The sequence below is a fragment of the Caloenas nicobarica genome, chromosome 16 (genome assembly GCF_036013445.1).
Source record: "Caloenas nicobarica isolate bCalNic1 chromosome 16, bCalNic1.hap1, whole genome shotgun sequence".
NCBI classification, from domain to species: Eukaryota; Metazoa; Chordata; class Aves; order Columbiformes; family Columbidae; genus Caloenas; species Caloenas nicobarica.
Window position 1 is genome coordinate 13,348,733 of NC_088260.1, and position 22,907 is coordinate 13,371,639.

General features: G+C 55.7%; 1 protein-coding gene across 1 annotated transcript; it reads right to left on the reverse strand.

The window, feature by feature from the left end:
* Positions 1-19,300: 19,300 nt before the first annotated feature.
* LIF (LIF interleukin 6 family cytokine) lies at positions 19,301-21,813 on the reverse strand. Its single transcript, XM_065646713.1, has 3 exons — positions 21,795-21,813; positions 19,960-20,138; positions 19,301-19,758 (listed from the first exon to the last, which is right to left on the reverse strand). Exons 1-3 carry the CDS (start codon positions 21,811-21,813, stop codon positions 19,321-19,323), a joined length of 636 nt encoding a protein of 211 aa, XP_065502785.1. The 3' UTR covers positions 19,301-19,320.
* Positions 21,814-22,907: the final 1,094 nt, after the last annotated feature.

Below are 22,907 nucleotides of genomic sequence, written 5' to 3' on the forward strand. Positions count from 1 at the left end.
CTCCCTTCCAATATTTAACTCTTCCACGCACCGCCTGTATTTCTGCGTGTCTCTTTGTATAGTGAAAACTCTGGATTGCAAAGAGACAGCAAGCCCCAAAATTGTCGTAATGATGTCAACCACCAGCACTTGTTTGATGTTCTAAAGTTGAGGGTTTATGATTCCATGTGAATGGTGTCTGTGTGCTTCTTTCTCTCTCTCTCTCTCTCCCTCACACGCCCCCCTCCCACTGGCTAAATTTCCTCTGTGGCTGGAGCATCCTTTGCCAATATGTCATCAATATTTAACGGCACTGTTTCAAAAGGAACTCTGAGTTATCAATGCCAGCAAGCAACAAGTCTCATGATTCACTAGATTGTGCTTAACTTCATCCTATCTGCTGTTTCCGGAGCATAGATTTTTTTTTCAAGAAGGATTTTTATCTATATTGAAAACAGAGATAAAGAAATCTATACACAATTTCTGCTGGTGCTGACTCTGCAAGTAGTGTTGCTATGACTATGTTATCAGCTTATTCCTAAAACAGCAACCCACTATGTACCAAGGGGCTTAGACAGTTGTACAATATAATTTGTGTCGCAATACACCACATTTAAAACCTAGCTTTCATAAAGGCACCTTGTGGTTGTAAATACAGGTAAGGAGAACAACAGCAACAAAAGGAAAATAATATGTGCCACTTGGAGCACAAGGGCTGTGCTTTGTGTCGTGTAGGTTGCCTGGCAGGCACTCTGTCAAGACCCAGTGGTTATTACTAGAGTAGGAGGAGCAAAATGGTCTTAATTAATCTTAGACATTTTATAAAAGGTGTTCAGGGAATAGCCTTTGTGTGATTTTATACGCACCACAACAGCGATACTGAAATATTAAATGGTGAAGAAGGGAGTGTCGTGCACCTTCTTCCCAATGTCATGTTGATTGCCCAAGGTGTTCACTTGTTCTGGTGGTGGGGAAATAAAAGCATGAGAGTAGGACGGAGTGATGCGCCCAGCGGTGTAGCACATCCCTGACACTCCAGATGTGCATCAGAGGTGTTTCAGGACAGGACTCGATGAGCAGCAGTGGGTTTGGATGTAGGGTCCTTCTTTCATGGTGTATGTCAGATGGCTCTGTAGAAAGCAGTGAGGATCACTTGACGGGTGTCTAGGGCACCTGATTGAAGGATCTTGGCCACCAGTGCTGTCACTTGGCACACCAGATCCCTGTTGCCATTAATACGGTGACGTCCTCTGCTGTGGCAGCGCTTAGTTTGGCTCCAGAGACCAGGGATCTTCCTCGCTGCTGAAACAGTGATTTTGCCTTGACTAGAAAAAACTACCAGGAGGTGGGGAGTGATGCATCTCTCTTCTGCTTTTACTGTGCTTGGCCAGAAGGATTTGAAAGCTGAAGTGGCTGACCGAGTAGAGAAAATGCTGAAAGGGAAACCCGGCCTCCTTTTCCAGGTAGCTGTGTAATGCAATCCCGGTGCTAATAGCACAGCTGGCCTTACTCGGCCCAGGGCAGGCAGAGCACCGGCTGTCCCTGAGCCTGCAGCCGCGTCTGGCCAGTTTCATGGCTTGATGCCTGTTTCACAAAAGTTGTAGAACGTGAGAGTTCTCCATTTTATCCTCACTTTCAGTCCTACATTCTCACTTTTGCACCTGCGGCCTAACAAGCCAGTTTGTTCACATGTCAGAGCACACCAGGAACCTTCCTTCTGCCCAGATTTTTGTAATGATACTTGCTCTGACGCCTGCACATCCACGCGGGGCCCGCGTTCCTCACCGCACAGCGTGGCTCCGGACCTGCCTTCACCTGAACGCTCTGCCCTGGCCCTGCCAGAGCCCGTGGCTTCCGTGTTCCTTCAGCCCACAACTCCTGCCTGCCAAAACCTCCTCGTGCTGGTGCCGTGTGTGTCTGGGAGGAAGTCAAACATGTCTGTGATTGTGGCTCCTCCAGCGAGTTGGTCTTTCTCCTCCACGCAGTACTGCGAGGCTCAGGGGTGCGCCCGCCTGCTCGGTGCACACGGGACGGTGCAAAGTGTCTTGTCCCACAACGAAAGTGAAGTAAGTGCTCTTGCCTTACCACATAGTAAGAGTGTGCGCACAGACACCACCGAGTAAATCCACAGCTTAGCTGGCTTCACGATGCCTTGGTCTTGTAGCCATGGCCAGAGACTCACTGTCTCACTTCACATTGGCTTCTAACCAGCTATTTTACGGTAATGACTTTTAGTCATTTTCATTTCAGGCTTGGTTAGAAATAAAGTAACTTGTGATGAACTGCCACAGTAAGCGTCTGATTTTTCTTTCCCACAAACCTGTGGTTACCATCAGATTCTAAGAAAAGTCTTTCCACTGCAGATTGGAATCATATAAGCCACTTACACATATCCTTTTATTTATTAGCAATTCGGCTTGGCTAGCTAAAGGTAACAAAACCTTTTTACTGGTGTTTCAGTCGCATTTCTAGTTAATACTCATTAACTGACTTAATGTATGTTACACATCATCAACCTGATTCACTCCTGACATAAAACAGAAGCAATTCGTTAGTAACGGTCCCTTGCCAATTAGTGAACTAAATTACGTTTGAACAATTTTCTTCAAAGATTCTCCTCCTCCCCCATGCATCATTTGGCAAGTCCCCTGAATGCTTACAGTAATTATGTGCGTGCAGTGAAAGGAGACTGTTACCTCTTAAACCAAAATAAATGAATATGTGATCTTTGTGCTAATGTAACAGTGAGTAATACAAAGAATCACAGACATCCTCCCTTTGATCTTCCAAAGATACGAACAGCAATTAAGATTACAACCCGCTTTAAAAACCAGAATATTGGGAACATTCTGTAAGGGAAAAGTGAATGCTTCACAGGGTTTTTAAGAAAATCAGTGAAGAAGGGGAACCCTTTCTCATTTATTGCAACCACAGGCTTTTTAATAGATGTAATGTGGATATCCTTAACCTGCCGAGCCACAAACAGGTTGGCGGCGCTTCTAAAAATCGTTCCTTGTTTCTGGGATAGTGTTTAACAAGAAGAGTAGTATCTCTGTTTCAAACTGAAAGTCAAACCGAAGTCAAACGGAAAATGCATTGTCTCAACCACATCCTTAAATACCTTGTCCTCGACAAGAAAATAACCCCAGCCCCTGGTACTGCACCGTAATCTTATTGACAGGTGTCAACATTCGTTTTTCACCTGAAAACAAGATTCTTTTGGGATTTCCACTGCGGCGTGTGATCTAGGAAATCATCTGATCTGGTCGCTGCTGCTTTCGGTTTTGGGAGGAGAGCGGAGAGAAGAAACGAAACACAACACAGGAGTAGGAGAAATGAAGATTCTTTCACGCTCGAAACGGGAGAGTTAGGGTTTTGCCATTGATTTCAGCGGAGCATGGAGGGGCCTCTCTCCATGATGATAATATAAAAATCATATTGTAACACCGTCCCAGTGAGCTCAGCTGTCATTATTTTCCTCCAGTGGATTTCTGAAGTGTTACCAGTGAAACACCTTGGCCATACCTTGCTATCAATGTGATTAGACATCAGCCAGTATTTTCACAAGTGTAATTCCAATCGTAAATCTTTACTTGAAGAGCTATTCTGTCAGATTACCACCTCGGGATTTTGGCTGGGACTTTAATTTTTCGTAGGTTCTATAGTCTTCCTCTTGAGTCAGCAGGTGAAGTATGTGGTTGTGGCCGCTGCAGTGGAGCGCCCGTGTTTGTCATGCCACCGGCTCGCCGTTCTCGGGGGCCAAGGGCCTCGTGCCAAAAGCATAATGTCACCCCACTGGAATCCCACCCACTCGTGTTGCGGGGCAAAGTCTTTTTTTTTGTTAATGGGTGAGTAAAATTTCATCAGGCTTTTGTTGTCATCACGAGGGAAGTAAGAGGGATTTGCATCTGAGCTGGCACATTTTCCACAGCCCGTTTCCAAGGGTAATTTAAGTCAGGCTGGCAAATATATCTTTCCTTTAAGCGGAGGCTGAGATTCCGAAGCCTCACAGGACTTTTCCATAGGAAACACGGCCCTGGGTATCTGTGTGCCAGACGTGCCCCTAAGGCATTTCCCGGAGCATCAAGGACCTACTGTTCTAATGCAGAATCAGTTGGCCGCCTTGTGAAGTCTTCTTAATACCTTGCCGTGAAGTTTGTTGTTTATTTGCTACAAAAATAGGAATTAAGATACTCAGAAAAATATGAATTAAGATACTCTAGTGATTGTATGGTCTGGCTGTAACAGAAATAACACACCTGTCCCCATTTTTGTTTTGTTTTGGAAGGGCTATTGAGTCTCTCTGTGTGTCTTGATGGGTTTTTTTGTCTGATTAGCTAATGGTTTAGCTCTGCATTTAACACCTTTTTAAGGAGGGGATCTTTGCTGTGGAGAAGCCATACCCTGGAGCGTAGTTCAGGAAAGTTCAAGGCCTTTTGCTGGTGTTCACAAGAAAGTACCCAAGACCTGCCCTGGAGAACCTGAGAAAGCGCTCACCGATGGGAGAAGGGGGCTGTGGAAGGCAAATACAACGTACCGGTTTCTTTTCCAAACCTGTCATGATATATTCTGTTCTTATTACTTGTATTTCTTTACAGGACGTGCAGTGAGGGGATGTTTATTCTGATGAAAGTCTAGGCTTGATAACAGGAAACCAAGTCCTTTGTGCAGTAAATTGACCTTGAATCACACACAGACTTTTTTTTTTTCAGTAACAGGGTAAGACTGTCTAAAACACAGGAAAATGGTGTCTCTAGAAAACAAAGTGGCATTTCGAGTTGGCTAGAATCTACCCAAGCCTTTGCCAGCCTCGGAACCGTGAATGTCAGCCCGAGCAGGTGCTAGAGCTGCAGCCGTGGGTCAGGGACTTGTCAGGAGAGCAAGGGGGACAATTGCTTTTTGTACTTGAACACTTCTTAAAGTTCAGTCTAACCAGTCAATTGGAAGTGCGTGTCCCTGTGGGTAAGGCACAGTGCTGGGATGCAGGAGGCCCCTCTCTGTGCTCTGGCTTGCAGTGGTTTGCCGAGTGATTCCCTCCCTTCCTCTCTTCCCCCACGTGGAGAGCTCTGGCCTTTGGGGACAGGAACCATGAGCCCTTGCAGAAGCTGCCGTTACAGGGCTTCGATCTCATCAGATGCCTCCACAGCATTAATAAAACAGCATCATGAGACGCAGTTCCGTTAATGACCAGTCTTTCTGGGGTGGAGGTGCTCAGCTTACATGCAAAAAGAAAGGTTATATTTTTTTTCTCTCTTCTGTTCCAGCCGGGCACCTGAGGCATTTGCCGAGCTCTGCTCACACATCTCCAGCTGTCCTCTGCTGCAGCTCTCCAGTCCTGGCATCTTCTTCTCCCCATTTATTGAAGGCTGGGTCTGGTACAGTTACTTGCCATTGCTCATTCCTGCCAGGCTATAAGATCAGGCATCAGCAGAGCTTTGGTGACTCCTTGCTGTGTCCCCTAAGCAGAGAGCTGGAAAGGGACAGCACAGGTAGCTTGTGACCCCTGAACTACCCGATTATTCTCCTAAAAGCTTAGATCAACTACATTTTTGTTGGGTTACTTTTCAGCCAGATCATTTCCCTGATCTGACTCTCCCTGTGGCCAAGAAGTGGACGGAGGATGGTGACAACAAGCTCAGGGGCCATGTGGCAGGAGACACTGTCCCTGGAGGTGTTTAAAAGGTGTTTAGATGAGGTTCTCAGGGACATGGGTTAGTGCCAGAGTTAGGTTAGGTTATGGTTGGACTCAACGATCCTGAAGGTCTCTTCCAACCAAAATGATTCTATGATTCTATGACAAGGACTCTGGTTTTGGCACCGACCTCCACGTAGACCAACTTCAAGCAGGACACTGCAGCCCAGTGCCCAGCAAAACTCCCCCCAAAAAATCTTGGTGTTATTCCATGGTACAAAGGTTCTGAATCAATGCAGGCTTCAGACGCATGGAAGGTCTTGGTAAGCACGACATCTGGACAAAGCTGCCTGTACACAGCCCAACATTTCCTTCAGCTTGTGCTTGTTTGGCTGTTACCTGGTTTCCCTGCTGATGCAGTGGAATTACACTGAAGTAAAAAAAGAATTGGGCCAGTTGCCTGACAGCACTTAATTTCTATTTTCAAGCTGCTGCACCCAGAGTTTAACTCAAGGCTTTGGGCAAGAATATATATTAAAACCAAACCAAACCAAAACAAACACTGTCAGCATCTCTATACATTTTGGATAAGGCGAGATGCTGCTTACTTAAAGTTTGAAGAAGCTTTGTGTGCTTAAAAGCTTTGGGTGACTTGGAAATCGGACCCACAGCCAACCCACAGTGTTTCTGCAAGGGAGGTCCGAGCACAAGCAAGGATTTGATGCAGATGTGTCAATTATTTCCTTTAAAAGAGACGTCAGTTTGCAAGTAAACTTGCCATGTCGGTGGTGTTTTGGAGGGCCATTACCTACTTATTTTCAGAAATTATTTAGCCGATTGGCTGGCCGGCTTCCTTTTTCCCAGGCTGTTTGAGAGAATGTAAGAGCTGAGCTACTTGGCTACAAGAGATTTTCTTCTCTGAAATTGGCAGCTGCTCATTCCGGAAGAGAATCAGCATATTTGGCCACTGATTGCAAAGGAAAAGGGAAAACCATTATTTTTCCATTTCACTTATTTAACTATCCAGTGGGAGACATTGACTCTATTTGGGTGACCCTCATTGCTAAGGCATTGCTAAGGCTTCCCTCCTCTGCCCTTCGCTTAAAAGTAGAAAATAAAAATATTTAGTTCTCAAAAGCGCATATATTCTCCTTGGCTGGATTAGGAGCGAGCGGGTGCCAAGTCTCTAAGTGTATCAGGCCTTACACAGCAGTATATTCAACGTCACGGCTTCATGAGTCAGGATTTTCTGTCTGAAAAGGATCACGTCAAGAAACCCCGGACAAAAAATTCCCTATAGCCCAGCAACAGAGCTGGCTGTGTTAGAAGCTCTGTTAGGAAAGAGAGCGAGATGTGAGAGGCAGATATTTCTGCCTGGGCATCCTTCCACGTTGGACAAAGGAAGGACTCAGTGACGGTCAGTGAGGCTTCTCATGACTCAAGTGCTTCCATAATTGCTCCTGGAGCGGAGTGTGTGAAACTCCGCAGACCTGCGAGTCTGCGAGACCTGCTGGGAACGCCGGCCGTGGATTTGCTGATGTCACCTGCCTTTGATGATGTCACTCGGGTCTCCTGCAGCACGGTGGCCGTTGCTGGGGCTCGCCATGGTGTCACCTCCACGCGTTACGTCACGAGGATGTTGCTGGTGTCACCGGCAGCTCCGTGTGCATCACTGTGGCAGGAAGCGCTGCCCGTGGGCAGACTGGGATTTTTCACTGTCTTGCAATTGGTATTTCCTTCGCTTTCTGACGGCAATTCCATTAATCCGTCTGTATTTATTTCATCCGCAGATCACGAGGTCCTTTGCAAAGGAGGGTGAACATCTTTGTTCCCACTGTAAAGAGGGAGAAGCTTAAATTCAAGCTGAGAGTGACTCTCCTGAGGTCACACGTCTCTGCCAGGAGTGATGTGGCAGAGGTCTCAGTTCTTCAAGGTGCTGTCATCAGATGCTTATCTGGAGTTTCTGATGTTGCATAGACTTCTGTTAAGAATTTCCTGTGTAAATCTGCAATATTACTAGAGAGGCTGGTGAAACAGGGCTTTGGGAAACAAAGTTTTTGCTAAATTCAGCTCTTTGCAGGATACCATCTCACTTTCACCTTTGGTTTGCACCTTTGCTGTGTGTTCTGGTGACATTTTATATTTGAGGGAGGCATGTAAGAGAGGTCCCTATAAAGGGATGTTTTGCTGAAGCTGAAACCCTTTCTAATGGTGTATTCACCGTCATTTGAGGTGCTCGAGGGGTTTAGCTGAAGGCCAACGGCCCTAAATGCCGTATTTGGTCAATGAAGAGAGATCAGCTCTTCCCCAGGATGATTCAGAGCAGAGATGGACTCGTCTTCTGAATCACTCTGAAGGAAGTCTTTCATCTCTCTTTCTCCGTTATCCGTGGAGGGACGTTTCCCTGCTAACGTTGGTCGTTGAATGAGCTGGTGTGAATACCCGTCCACATCACATTGTTCTTGACTAGCAAAGCCTGGGAACTCGCTCCTGTGCCCTTGTATGGGCTGATGAGAATTCAGATTATTTTGCATTTGTGCACCAAGAAGGCTTTGCACCTTCCTCTGAAGCATCTGGTGTGTTACTGCCTGGGGCACAGCCTGGCTGGAGGGGTTTAGGTCTGAGTCCTTTGATATAAAATAAAGTTTAACCATCACTTACCGGTGCAGGAAGGAGGAGAATTTTGCTGACTTCACTATTTCTGCAGCCTTTGGAGAAACAGTCACTTTCTGTGGCTTGGGTGATCCCAGAGATTAGAGTTGACCCCCCGCACACAGCATTCCCGAGACATGTGTAAATCCCGCAGTGTGTGTAAATCCCAGCGTTCCTGGGAGAGGCGTATGGGCTGTCCTGCACCTTGGCGGGGTGCGAGGCTGGGGAGAGGTGGGCAAGATGATTTAGCACATGACAGCAAAGATGGAGTGAAAACATATGGGAACTGTTCAGGGGTCTGACCTTTGGGTTGTCTTCAGGTGGTTTTGGTGACTCACATTCCTCAGAAACTCAAATTTCGGCTGAAAAAACGGACTCACAGAGGATTTATGGGAGCTGAGCTGCACTTGGGGGATGGATTTTTGAACCTTATCTACCAGCATTTTCTGAAGAAGATGGTAATGAAATTCCCCCAGCTCCAGCCTTCTGCTGCGCTGACCTAGTTAAGCCGAGGAAGGAGGGAAAAACCTTCATTCTTGGGGGCCCACCTGCTCTCTTGCCGCCGTTCCCACAGCCAAGGAACATACCTTTGCTGAGGAAACGCATGAACAGGCAGCTCTTTGCTAGGAACTACAGCCATGTGCGTGGGCCGGGAGGAAGAGGGAGGCCAGCCACGACAGCTGCCCCTCCGCTAGGCAGGAGCTTACAAAGGAGCCTTGATGCCGTCTGAGTAAGAGCAAATTCTTAAGCAAAGCGAGAGTGCAAGTCTGTTCTTGGTGGGAAGTTCCTTCTTGGAGACTCACCTGGGGAAGGAGAAGGGGGTTATGGAAATCGCTGGGCTGCGTGGGGCCACAGCAGGTCCAGCCCTGCCGGGTGGCTTCCCTGGGATGTCGGGAGCGAGGTCACTCTGTGCCCTTGGGCTTTGGGGCCAGACATTTTACCCTGGGCCATAAATGCACAAACAGCTTTGCAAAGAGGGAGGAAGACCTGGGATTTCCCCTCGCCCGGGTGCCCAAGCTGCTCTGCTCCCCAGTGCTCTCCCATCTTGAGTCAAAGAGGAGAAGCTGCCTTGCTCTTCCCATCATTCTCACGTCCGCTTTCCCGTACCTAAAGGGGACCTATGAGAAATCTGGAGAGGGACTTTTTACATGGGCACATGGTGACAGGACAAGGAGTGATAGATTCAAATTGAAAGAGGGGAGATTTAGATTAGATCTAAGGAAGAAATTCTTCCCCATGTGGGTGGTGAGAGCCTGGCCCAGGTTGGCCAGAGAGGTGGTGGCCGAACCATCCCTGGAGACATCCCAGGCCAGGCTGGACGGGGCTCTGAGCAACCTGAGCTGGTGCAGATGTCCCTGCTCATGGCAGGGGGCACTGGGGGAGCTGGGAAGGGCCCTGCAACCCAAACCATCTGTGATTCTATGACCTGGGCACTTGGCTGTGTCCCTGTGTCGAGGGTGGGCAGCTTCCTCTGCTCGTTTCCCCAAAATGAACCGCAATTCAGGGCTCAGAGAAGTGCCCGAGCTCCAGGGAATGACAGGGCTCTATGTGGTGCCTCCCTCCTACCCTGCTCCTCAGGGCTGCCACTTGCTCCACGTTGATGTTTTTCATGCTTAGGCCAAAATTCTGGGCTCTAGACCAGGCTCAGGGCCTGTGCCAGCCTGTGAGCAGATCTGGGTGTCTCCCAGCACGCTGCAGCCAGGCCTGCGGGCTGACCCACACGGCTGCACTTGCATCTGCCATCCGTGGACGGTACATCACCACCGGCCGGCATTTTGGGCTGGGATGGAGCATCCCCCGCTGCACGTCCCTCCCCAAGGAAGCGCCTTCACAATCGGGAGAAGCGGAAACGGCGGCCGCGTGTCCAACCGCTCCGGGCAGCAGCGCAGCCACCGCCAGCCCCAGGCGGCCACGTTTCCTTCCCCTCCGGCTCCTGGGAAGGGAACTGCGGTGCCTGTGCCCTCCGACGCTGCCCCACAACGTACCCATCAGCAAAAAAAGCCTTGGGGGTGCTGTGGGGGCACCCCAGAGGCCTCACTGGCTGTTGGACCAGTCCCGAAGGAACTTTGCAGAGATTGTCCCAAAAGGGGTGAGCAGCAGGGTCAGGAGAGCGAGGGAATTTTGGAGATAAAAGGGGGAGTGATGGGGCCAGGGAGGGCTGGGCGGGGAGAGTTATTACCTCGGGTTATTTTTTTGGAGGAGTTTGGATATTTCTAAGGAACTGCACTGCCTGTGTTTTCTGCCCAGCTGGCTCCCTCCTCCCCTGTGGTTATGAAAAGATGTTTTTCAGCCAAAAAATGATTTGGTTCCCCGGCCCCTCTCCGTGAGCCTTGTGACACCGCCGTTAGCGGAGGCAGCATGGTGATCGGTGCTCAGTGCTTTCCCACAATAGCCTGGACACCGCTGTAAGGAAGCCAAAAAAACCTTCCGGCTCCAGATGGGCTTTAGAGCAGCAAACCCATTCTGCTGCCTGATTTCAACCCCTCACCCTGGATGTCTCTGAGCGGCTCTCGCCTCCATCTGCTTGCAACCGAACTGGTTGTACATCCCAGCCGGGAGGCCGAGGTTGGGAGAAAGTCTGTGGAACTGGGAGATGCTGTGGCGAGCGGCTCCTCCATCCCCGTCCTGCCTCGTCCTGGGCTCTTCAATGGGCAGCAAACCCAGCACATTCCCAGCACAGACGTGGGAAAAACTCCCCTCAGTGCTTCGTGCTGTGTCGAAGCCCAAGATTTCTTGTCCCCCCCTCCACTGATGGATAACGCCTCGCTCTGCCCTCCTCCGCTGCAGCTCCTGCACCTCCCACCCCACCTTTTCCAGGCGAGGCGAGCGCCGGGCTTTTCCATCCTTTCTGGCAGGCTGTGCTTCCCGTGCCAGCTGGGACTGGGCTTTCTTGAAGTGTTCGGATCATCCCACGAGCTGGGGGGAAAGCGGTTGCTGCCAGACCACGCTCATCCCTGCCCTGAAACCTGCGGGCACCAGCCCCACTTCCCACTGCTCTCCCGTCCTCCGGCACCACTTTGGTGCTCCCCATCCAGCTCAGACCCTACACCTGTGCCGACACCTTGCCGTCGCCTGGCGTCACCGGTAACCGAACCTGCGCCCAGCGGTTCCCTTCGGCTGGATGCCGTGTGCCCATGGGGACAAGGACGGCTGCTCTCCTCCCGGCTGGCTCCGGGCGCTCGCTGCGCAGCGTTCGCGTGCAGGCAGCTGGAGGAAATCAGAGGAGCTGGTTACAGAAAATCTGGGCAAAGACAAGGGAAAGAAAAAAAAAAATCCTGGGACCTGGCAAGATCCTACGCAAGTTTCCATGAGAAATCCAACATGGCCATCACTGGCCCGCGGCCGCGCTGGAGCCCGCCCAGGCCTCTCCCAGGGTCCGCGGCGCTGCCAATGCCCACCCAACCTTCAGCCGGGTCCCGGCCAAGCCTGGTCCTGTGCCCGCGGCTCCGGCGGCTCCGCCGGCCCCTTGTCCCAGCGCTGCCGGGAGGGGACGGTTCCCAGGCTGCCTGCCTCTTGTTGCTCCCGTGACATATTTATTGCTATCAGTATAGTCTTTTAATTTCCTTTGTTTCAGAATATCTGACGGCACAATTAAGAAGGCCTGGAGGGAAGCGTGTGTGCTCGGTCATCAGCCCTGCGGTTACTGTCTGTCTGGAAGCGGCGCTGGAGCCGGGCTCAGGAACAGCTGCCAGGCTTCCAGGCTTGTTTTCATTTTCTGAGAGGTTAGCTGAACGCCCGATGCGAAGAGACACCCATACACGCCCAGAAACCCCGCCACACACACGGAGCCACACGCACACATACGGAAACACACACATAAACACAGATGCAGGCCGACACGCAGAGACATAAACAGACCCATGCGCGAAACTAGCCCCGGGGACGTGGGACGGGACCCGCGCTATCGATTTTAACAGGTCACAGTGCAGCGGGACAGCGATGTCACCGGCTCAGCGTGGGGACCGAGGAGCCTGTTGCGCTTTGCATCTCCCAGCCGTGAGGTGCAGCTTGTTCTGCCCTGGTGAAGGGTGAAGGGCAGGTCCCTCCCGCCGCTCATCCGAGACCTTCTGGGGCAAGAGCCCTATCATAGCAGCTGCGAAAGGGCTCGTATGGGGCTCGTCCTCCCGGGCTCGGCTGCGAGGCGAGCATGCCAGGATGCACCCAGGGTCGGGGCTGTGCAGCTCTCCCTGCCGAAACCAGGAGCCAGGCTGGTCCCCTCTGCCCAGGTGTGCTGGAGGGGGTGAAGAAATCTTTAATATTAATTGCAGCAGGGTTAGAAAGAGAGAGAGGCTTTCACTTTGCCCCCCGGGGGATGGTAGAACCTGGTCCTGGAGGGCCTGCGGCTCCCGGTGCCCTGGGGACCGGTGGTGATGGGTGGTGGGGACTGGTGGTGATCAGTGACGGTGGGGTGATGGGGACTGGGGGTGATGGGGACCAGTTGTGATGGGGACCGGTGGTGTTGGGGTGACGGGGACCAGTAGTAGTGAGTTGATGGGGACCAGTGGTACTGGGGCGATGGGGATGGGTAGTGCTGAGGTGATGGGGACCAATGGTGCCAGGGTGATGGGGACCAGGGAGAGCCCCAGCTGCCCCACATGCAACTGCCAGACAGCAGCACCCAGGTGGGGTGTTTGGCAGCACCGAGGTGGGGTGAGCACATCTTCTGCATGGAAAACCCCATCCCTGAGCCTGGTGAGCATCTTGTGTCAGATACCAGGAGGAGATGGACTTCACCCAGCCGGCGCCGCCCTCCCTGCCCCACAGCCACGCACAGAGCCCACGTGGGAAATGCCAGGCTGGGAAAAATTATAAAACAAGTAAGCAGAAATCTTTCTAGTAGCAGGCAAACTGAGTCGGGCGTGTTGTTCCTGGCAGGTTGGTGCCCCGCGGCACCCCAGCTGCGGAGGAGGAGAGTCTCCGGTGGCTGGTAAAGCTGGGTTCACGCTGCAGCTTCCCCACTGCCGTGGGGACTTGTTTGGGGCTTGCTCCTCTCCAGCTCCTGTCTTCACAAGACCTGTAGGAACCTCCTATCTCTGGAGCCTCGGGCCCTTAGTCAAATGCGGTTGGCAGCCGCAGGCGCGCACACGCTCGCCCGGCGGGATTGCACGCACACCTTGTTTTCTTAGGAAACAAGACTCCAAGAACCGGTCGCTGGGGAGAGGAGAGCGTGACCTGTGCCTGGTAGCACTGTCCATGCACTTTTGCTGCAATAAATTCACATGTCAACTGTCCTGGCGCTAAAACGTATCCCAGATGCAGCTAAAGCTGGGGGAGACACTTGGCATCCTTGCAGCGAGCTCGGCACCTGGGTGAGGGAACGGTGGGAATGGCAGGATGGCAGGACAGCAGGATGCCCATTGGGGATGAGTTGCTGCCCTCTGCTGCCGTGGGCTGGGGGTCCCAGCGGTGAGATCCATTGGGGCTGGGTGAGCTGGTGCTATAGATGCTATAGGGATGGACATCCCACAGTTTTAACCGAGAGCATCTCCCCCTCTCCCTGTTGCCGGTGGACTGGAGGTGGGAGAGCAAAGAGCAGGTGGAGGCATCAGAGATGGGCGGATTCGGTCTTAGTCACGGCCGTTCTCTTCTACCATCTCACTTTAACATCGAAATAAATCTCTGCTTTCCATTTTCTCTGTTTCTCCAGGAATCTCCACCACCTTTGCTAATTTTCTGGCTTTGCCTCGTTGAAAAATGTGACAGCAGGGGCTCCTCTTCCCACGGAGCCATGCTGATGGCACAAAGATGGCACAACCCCTTCGTTCTCTGCGGCTGGGGACCACAAGCTGTGGCAGCAGGAGGGGTGTGGGGGATTTCAGCGGCGGGTGCCCCCTGGCTGTGCCGTGTCACCGTGTCACCAGGGAGCTGCCTCGGGTCCCGCTCAGTCCTGGGCTGGTCCTTCCCACCATCCTGGTGGGTCTCTCCCATTGGCGCCCGCTCCAGCAGGACCCTGCTCAGGGCTCTGCCCCAGCTGTCCATGCCTGCCAGGCCACTGTCCCTTCTCCAGTGCCCTCCCTCTCTTTGGGTGAGATCTTCTCCTCCAGCCCTGATTTTTCCCATCCTCAGCCAGGGGCTTTGTAGGCTCAGACCATCTGAAATGCCTTTGTTCAGCAGATGCACCTGAAATGGCTTCAGCCCCGCAGGTACTGCCACATTTTGGGCTCGTGGTCTGCAAGGGACACTTGGTGTCACATGAGACCCTGAGCAGAGGTGGAAGACCTGGGGCGTTTGCTCCATTTCCGTCACCGCCTCCTGGGTGCTCTGCACCCTGCGTGTCTGGTTGGGGTGACAAGTGCTTTATCAAGGCTTCTCCATCGGTGGTGAGAGCCCCCGGAGCTGCGGAAGCTTCTCCGTCTTCTGTTTGAGGGCGATAGCAGTGCTGAGATAACCCCCATCAGATACCCGGGCCCTGCGCATCACTCGCAGCGAAAGACAAGGCAGCGCGTCCTGTCCTCGACGGAGGGTGATGGAGAAGGGTCTCCTAAGCTCGGTGTCGAGGGGTTCCCCATCAGCCCTGAATTGGGGTGCAGCAAGGAGAGGCCTCTCCAGCAGCTCCACAGGGCCTGGATTTGACCCCGCTCCAAGCTCGCTCGCCTCGAGACTAAACACTTGCTTAGCAAAGCTGCCGACAAGGGTCTCGGGGGACGGCTGGGGATGTGTCATCCAGCTCCCGAGCCAGCCCCGAGCTCCAGCGGTGTCACACAGCGAGTGGCTCTGCCGGGGGGTCCGGATCCGGCCCCCGTCCTCCCCATGGCTCTTGCCGGCCCGTGCCAAATCCCCCGCCGGGCATGGAGACGACTCTCAGAGCCGGGTCCTGCGACAGAGGTTGCGTTCATCTCGCCTCCAGCCCATTGTCTTGCTTATTTGTTACGGTTGGTCTCCAATTAAGAGTTTGAGCCGTTCAGGGCAAGAACTGTTTCTTCCCATGTGAACGTGCGGTTCCCGCGCCGCTGAGCTGTGATGTGGTTGGGGACCCGCAGGAGCATCTGCTATTGCAGCAACAGTGCCCGGGGACAAATGCGTTTCAGATGGACTCGGCATTTCTTTCCGTGCTCGGGCCAGTGGCCAGCCCGAGATGGTGAGGAAGAGCCGCTGGCCGGCCCTTTGGACGCGATGTTCCCCTCCTTGGAGACCCGCTGGGACCTGGCATGGGGCCGCAGGCCTGCCAGGGACATCGTTACCGGCAGAACGCCATTCCCGAATATCGAGCCTCGGGGGCACCTCCTGAACGGGGAAGGGGCTTTGCCATGGGCACCAGCGGGTCCGACCCTAGCCAGGCAGACGCAGGGGCAGGTGAGATGCTCCAACCCAGGTGTTTCAGGGAACGGCCCAAATGCCGGGGTGACCCCGGTTGGGATGTGGCACTGGCCCCGGGGACGCAGCACAGGGCGCCCGTGGGGGCTGCGGGGCTGAGGGTGCCCCAGCACCGCACCTGCGGCCCACGGACGGCAAGTCCGGTCTGGCCGGTGGCCCCGGGGCAGCTGTGCGGACCCGTCCGGCCGGGTTGTGCGCGGCGTCAGTCAGCACATGATCCGCGCCGCGGGGCCAAGGGCTGAGGTCAGTCAATCACACCCAGCCAGCGGCACTGACTTCACCGCGGGCAGGAGCAGCTCCTCACGTACCGAGCTCCCCGAAGGCAGCGCTGACCTGCCGCTCGGGGCCGATGGTCAGACCGCTCCGTTATCGGGGCGCGGGCATCACTCCCATCACAATGAGTGTCTCCCTAGAGCCCCCCCGGCTCTTCCCCCAGCCAAAATAGTTCCTGTGGTCCTGGGACTGAAGTGGAACAGCTAAGAGGGCTCTGCCGGTCCCGCCGGGGAAGCCGCGGTGCCGGTTCCCCATGGTGCTCGCCGTCCGGCTCGCGGGGCTGGCTGGCTTCCCCTGAGCGCCGGCTGGGTGGGATCGGCCGCTGGCTGAGGTCACTGACATCCCTTTCCACCTCCCTGGGTCTGGGACGGCCGCTGAGCGCGGGGCAGCGTGTCCTGGCTCGCAGGAGCCGGGGCGATGACACGAGCCGGGGGCCACCTCCAGCCCCAGCCCCGAAACCCCAGGGGAGGGCGAAGGATGAGATGTTCGGAATTTTAGGGTCTTGTCCACACTTCAGCAGGACCCGTGTTTCCAGGGAAGGAAGAGTTAATCCCCCGCTTGCTGCTAATGAGCCTTAACTGGGAATGACCCGACCCCAGGGAGAAGTGAACCCATTGTCCTCGCCTGCGTTTGACTGTCTTCCAGGGAGACTCATGAAACGCAGAGCCCGGGCGTGAGTTCCCAATTTGTGTCAGGAGGCTCTGATTTATTCTATTTATTTATTTTTGCCATCTGGTTGAGGAGGGACGCTGAACGCAAGCGTGAGAAATCCAGATGTGCACAGCTCCTGGCTGCTGCGCGGGACCTCGTCCCCAGCTCAGCTCCCGGCCCCGCTGAGCTCGGCCCGATCACCCGGCCACTGTCACCCCCCAACCCTCGGGGACAGGCTGGTAACACCCCTGGGCACCCACCGTGTCCCTGGAGGTATGACGTGTGGGTATTTACACACAGATGGGCTCAGCCTGGGCACCCAGCATGTTGGCCATACGCTGGCCTGGTGGCAATAGCCATGGGGACGTCTGGGTGTCCCCAGCTGTGGCGACACGGTGACCCTGGTAGCTGCCGTGGTGGCACCACCTGCTGCAGGGCCCAGCCCCGTTTCATAGAATCATTTTGGTTGGAAAAGTGTTTCATGATGCCGGTCCCGAACATGATTCTGGCCCCTCCAAGGCTGCCACCATGCTCACCTCTGCGTTTTCAGGGGTTGTACCGGTTTGGGGACAGCTGGTAGCACAATGCGGGCTGGAAATGAGCCCCACAAACGGGCTGTGACCCTGGGCACCCTCCAGGACAGTGGCGCACGGGACACCCAGGGTCCCTTCCCTGGTGGCAGGGTGGGATGGTGATGAAAGCCACACCATGGCCAAGGGATCAGGGATGTCCCCGCGTGCCTCCGCTGTGGGGCAGGGAAGCTGGAGCTGTTCTGGGGCTCGGTCACCCCCATGAAGGGACAATGGGACTGGAGCTGGGCACCGCTCCCTCTGCTGCCCCCGTCATCGTTGGTGTGGCACGAGGCTGCCTGTGGCGGTGCCGATTTGGGGACAAACGGATGCTGTGAAACCTCCTGCAGGAGCCGGGGGACACAACCGGGCAGTGCGACCCAGAGGGGCAGAGAAAGAGAGGTTTTGGTGGGGAACTTTTGAATTTTTGCGATGATTTTTTGGTCGGGGCTCCTCTGAGACACGAGAGATGATCACACAGGATCTTAGCTCATCCGCTTGCTGTCTCATGCCTGGGAGGTTTGGCCAGAGGCCCGAGGGCTCCGGAGGAGGAGGAAAATTTCATCATCCCGCTCCAACGTCTCCTGGATAATCAGCCTCTTGTTAACCGATACGGCCCCATGCGAGATGCTCGCCGAGGACCGGGGCCCTGGAGGAGCCTTAGGTGGTCTTGGCCCCGGCGAAGCTCTGCTGAGCCTCTCCCAGGGCTGCCTGGGAAGCGGCTGCAGTTTTCTCTGGCCCTCCCTGCAGATGCTCGCTTGCCTCCCTCTGCCTCTTCCCAGCCGGCTTCGGCATTTCCACGCCGAGATGCTCCCCACGCCGAGACACTCCCCACGCCGAGATGCTGCCCACACTCCCACACTGTGATGCTCCCCACATCATGATACTCCCTGCACCGTGACAGTCCCCACACCGAGACGCTCCCTGCACCCTCCCAGCGCTTCCGAGCAGCTGGAAAGTGTCAATTTAAGTATCCCCCGGGGGGAAAATGCCTTTGCAATCAGCTATCCCATAGCAGACCGGGAGAGAAGAAGGAGCAAGGACGGTGACCACAGGCCCCAGCAACGCTTGGGGGGTGTTCGGGGCAGCCTGAGGGTGTTTCAGGGTGTTTGAGGGCGAGCATGAAGGGAACCCAGCAAAGAGGAGCCAAACCTAGTCTGTTTCTGTTGGTTTATTTAAAAAAGGGGGACAAGAAGTATAAAAAAATAAATATTTAAATAGAATTCTATATATATATTACCACAAATCTTATTATTAATTATTATTATTAATTATTATTATTAATAACATTATGAAAAGTCAGGTCAGAGCACTCGGTGCATGCTGGGCTTTCCACCGAGGCAATAAATAACCCTCGCAGCTGCTCCGGTGCCAGGAGCGAGCCAGCGCCTCCTGCCACCGGCCTGGGGCCCGTCCCGGCATCCCCACATCTCTGTGTCCCCACGCCCCCGTGCCAGGGACGTATGTTTGGCCGTGCACAGCCCAGCCCTTGGCTGGGCCACTGATACATTCAGAGCCCTTCCGACATGAAAAGCACTTTTGCGAAGGGGAGGGACAGGCTCTCCCGGCCCCGCCATGCCTGCGCAGGGCAGACGATGCTCCCCGGTGGGGCGGCCACCAGCTCTGTCCCCAGCGAGTGGCCTCGTCCGAGATAGCGGGACCCACCCCGGTACCCTCAGTTCAGCTCCCTGTAGGTGAGCCCAGCCCCAAAAATGTGCATGAGGAGTGTGTCCCCGTGTCCCCATGTCCCCACCAGCTGCAGCATCCTGGTGTCCTTCATCCCAGTCCTTTTACCCAGGGAAGTACAGGCTTTGGGATGATCCTCGAGAATGTCCATCGGGTCGCTCTCCATGATGGAGGAGACCAGCCGTGGGGGACAGAGTCCAGCCCCCCGCCAGCCCCTCACAGCCCCCCCAGCTCCCCACACCCTGTGGGAGGACGGGGATGGCCCAGGCGCATCCCGTGACCGGCCCGTGCCCCGGCGTCACCTCTGCTGCTGGGACCGGGGATGCGCTGCCTCATCCCACTGGATGCCGGCCCCCCCGGTTCTGCTCCACCTGGGACACACCGGGCTGTGAAGTTCACCCCTCAAGGGGCAAATAAATCACCAAGGGTTGGATGGGGCCAGTTCAGGGTCCAGGGTAATAAATAGGAAGGCGGGAGGTCAGGAAGCAGCGGTGCGGGGACGGCACGGCCGGCTCCGTGTCCTCACCGTGTGCTGGGGGTGGGTGGAGGAGCCGGGGCGGGCGCTCAGGGGGGGCTGAGATGAGGTAGGAGGACACGGGCCGCCTGGGCGATGACCTGCACATACTTCCTGAGCACCTGGCAGCCCTGCTGCTTCTTCCTGAAGGTGCCCTTGCCCTTGGAGCTCTCCCCGTAGCTGACGTCCACCTGGAAGATGTTGTAGTTCTTGCAGAGGAGGCAGGTGAGGTTGGAGATGAGGCCCCGGGTGGTCTTGGTGGTGTTGTGGAGCCGGTCGAGGAGCTCCTTGGCTGTGGGGTTGAGCTCCTCCTGGTCGCGCGTGATGTTCCCCAGCGAGGCGTTGAGGAAGGCGAAGAGCTGGTACATGGCCACCATCACCTCCTTCCTCTCGCTCGTCCGGTTGACGCGGAACGGGGGGAAGACGACGCCGCTGGGGTTGCAGAGCTTGTCGGCCTCACTGTTGAATGGCTCTCCCTGGCACTTCAGCTGTGGAGAGAGGCCCGTGTCACCCCAGTGTCCCCTGTCTGTCCGCCCGCCTTCTGCCGCCATCCCTGTGGCATCCCCAGCCCTCCTGCTTTGTGCGCTTGAAGCAGCAAACGGCATCCCCATGGTGTCCCCAGCCCTCCCTCTTCACGCACTTGGAACAAACAGCCCCGGAGGTCCCGGCCATCCCCGAATGTCACTTACGTAGAGGCTGAAGAGGTCCTGGGCGGTGGCGTTGAGCAGCGCGACCTGCCTGCGGGTCTGCTCCTGGACGTTGGAGCGGCACAAGCCGTGGCCGGGGCAGCCGGAGCCGGTCACCAGCAGCGCCCGGCCGGCCACTGGCCGCCGCTGCAGCAGGAGCAGGGCCACGAAGGGCACGACGCCTGTGCGGGGAGAGAGGGGGATGTCACGATGGGCACGGCACCGGTGCTGGTCCATGACGGTGCAGAGCATCCCCCCAGGATGCCCCCAGCCCCGGCGCCCCAGGGGAGGGCGTCCAGCCAGAGCGGGGACCCATCCTGCTCAGTTGGGGGTCTGGTTTGACCGGCAGCCCCCAGACCCCCCACTTCGCCATCCCGTCCCGCTCCCGGTGCCCTCACCTGCCCCCCGGCAGGCGCTCCCCCGCCTCCCTTCCCGGGGGGGCGCCCCGTGGCATTCCCACATTTCGCAACCGGCCCGGTGACGACCTGTTGGGTTTAATCAAATATGCAAAGCGCTTTCCCCTCCGTTATCCTCGGCCGGGCCTGCAGGAGCGAGGCCCCACCCCGGCCCCGGCTGACTCAGCGGGGCGCCCGCAAGGAAACCTGCCTCCGGCATCCCCCTTCCCTCCCGCCTCCGGCCCCGCCGCCTGCCTCAGTTTCCCCATCTGCGAAGCGGGCGCAGCGCCGAGGAGCCCTGGGGAGAGACGCCGCAGCTGCCAGAGACGCCGGCCAGCAAACCCCGGGATGCGGAGCAAGGGGACCCTTGAGCCGCCCGCAGCTGGGTCACCCCGGCTTCCCCTCCTGCCACGGGGCGAGAGCGGGGTGCTCCAGCCCCCCCGTCCCTGGGGACCCCCCAGAGCAGCACTCCTGCTCGGGGAGGCCAAGCCCCATCCAGAGCCCCGCCATGGTGCTCTGCATCCTGGGGCAGGTCCCTGCGGGGTCCCGCTGGCGGGTGACCGGGCCGTGTCCCTGGGGGGCCCCGCGAGGCCGCGGGGGTGCTGCCAGGTGACGTCCCCAGCCGTGACAAGCGCCGAAGCCGCCCACACTTGTCAGCGCCTCCGACGTGCCGCCGGTGCCGGGTAATACAAACCTTCCTTTATTTACCCTGCCCAGGTGGGACAGGACTTACCTGGGCGTGTTGTGAGCCCTGACCCGCCGCTGCCCCCGCTCGGGACGAGGACGGGGGGGACCCTTCCAACCCGCACCCCCGGGTGCTCCCATGGGACACGGGTGCCCTGACCCCCTGCAAGCCCCTCTTGCCGTGTCCCCATGTCACAGCTGGGCAGAGTGGGGCTCAGCACCCATGGGTGCTGGATGGGTGGGGTGTCCCGGCTGGATGCTGCCCCATGGGACCCCCAGCACGGCCGCTGGGGTGGCAGCCGCTGCCCCCAACTCCCCGTCCTGCACTTGGCAGCCTCCCCATCCCTTCGGTGCTCCCCACGCAGCGCAGCTCGCGACATCGAGACACCCAGCAGGAGGAAAAGCAGGAGGGGGGACAAAAATATTTTTAAAAAAAGCCAAAAAAGCTCGACTAAAAAAAAAAAAATCCCCCCCCCTTGCTTTTTTTTTTTTTTTTTTTTTTGGAAGCAATTCCAGTTATATAAGTGTCCAGATGTTGGCTGCGCCGCGCCAGCGCCGCGCCGCGCTCCCCGCTGCCAATTCCCAGAGATGCTCATCCCGGGGGAGCGCGGCGCGGCGGGAGCCCTGGCTGCGGGTACCGGGACCCGCCCGGCCCGGGCATCCCCGGGAAAAGGGTGGGGGGGGAGGAAAGAAAAGTGGGGAGAAGGGGAAATCATTTCTCCAAAGTTGGAATTTTTTTTTTTTTTTTTTTTTTTTTACCTGCCGGTACGAACTTCATTGTGAGCCGCGTCCCGGGAGCAACTTAATAGAGATTGGTGTTGGCAGAGGAAGATTTCAGAAATTCATGTTCATACTGGGGGACTTCTCGGGGTTTATATACCGGTCCGGCAGCCAGCCTGTGTTGTAAGAAAGGGGAGGAGGGGGGGACGCGGGGGGGAGCAGCACTATCGTTACTTCTATTGAAACTGGAAATCAGGAAGTCGAGGGCTTTGGAAATCCTGAATGATTCTTAGAAATAAACTTCTGATAAAGTTGATGTCACCGGGATTGTGGGTTTTGTGTTTTTTTCACGCACAGGGTCGGGGAGGTGCTGGGGAAGTGGGTGGGAAGGAGGGGGGGAAATATGAATTAATTTGCCCTCCCGGCGAGGCGAGCGGCAGCACGTGGGGTTCGGGGGCGTCGCGGGGGGCGGCGGGTGCCGGTGGCGGCGTTGAGGCGCGATGGCGAGCGCGGGGCCGTGACTCACCGAGCCACAAGCACTTTCACCCCCGGGTCCCCTCCCCGGGCCGGGGCTTCCCCGTCAGCTGCTGGAGCAATCAATAAAAGAAGAGTGGGGGGAAAAATTGATCTGGGGTTTTTTGGGGGGTTTTGGAGGGATAAAAGTGAGCGGAGGTGATGGTGGGGTCCCCCGAGGGGTGCGGGAGCCCTGGTCACGGCGGGATGGACGCGATGGCATCGGCGTCCCCCAGCCCACCAGCGGCTTGTCCCTTTGGGTGAAAATATGAAAAGTAAAGGGTGGGTTTTCTCTGGAAAAAAAAAAAGGACAAACCCACCGAGCGGGGAGAGGCCGGACCGGCCCCCCAGGGTTAACCCTTCCACGGCAGGGCTGGCCCCTGCCCGGCGCAGGCAGGGCAGGCAGGACGGCGATGGGCTGGTTGGCGATGTCCTAAAATCAACGTGGGGACAAACACCCAAGCAGGGGTGTCCGCCCATTGTGGGGGTCCCACAGGGCTGTGACGCTGCGGGGCTGTTTGCTCCCGAATTTGGGTGAAAAACAGGTTAAAGGTATTTTTTTGTTATTATTTGTTTGGGTTTTTTTTTTTAATATATACATATTTTTTTCTCACCGAGGGTACGGCCCGAGCTGAAACT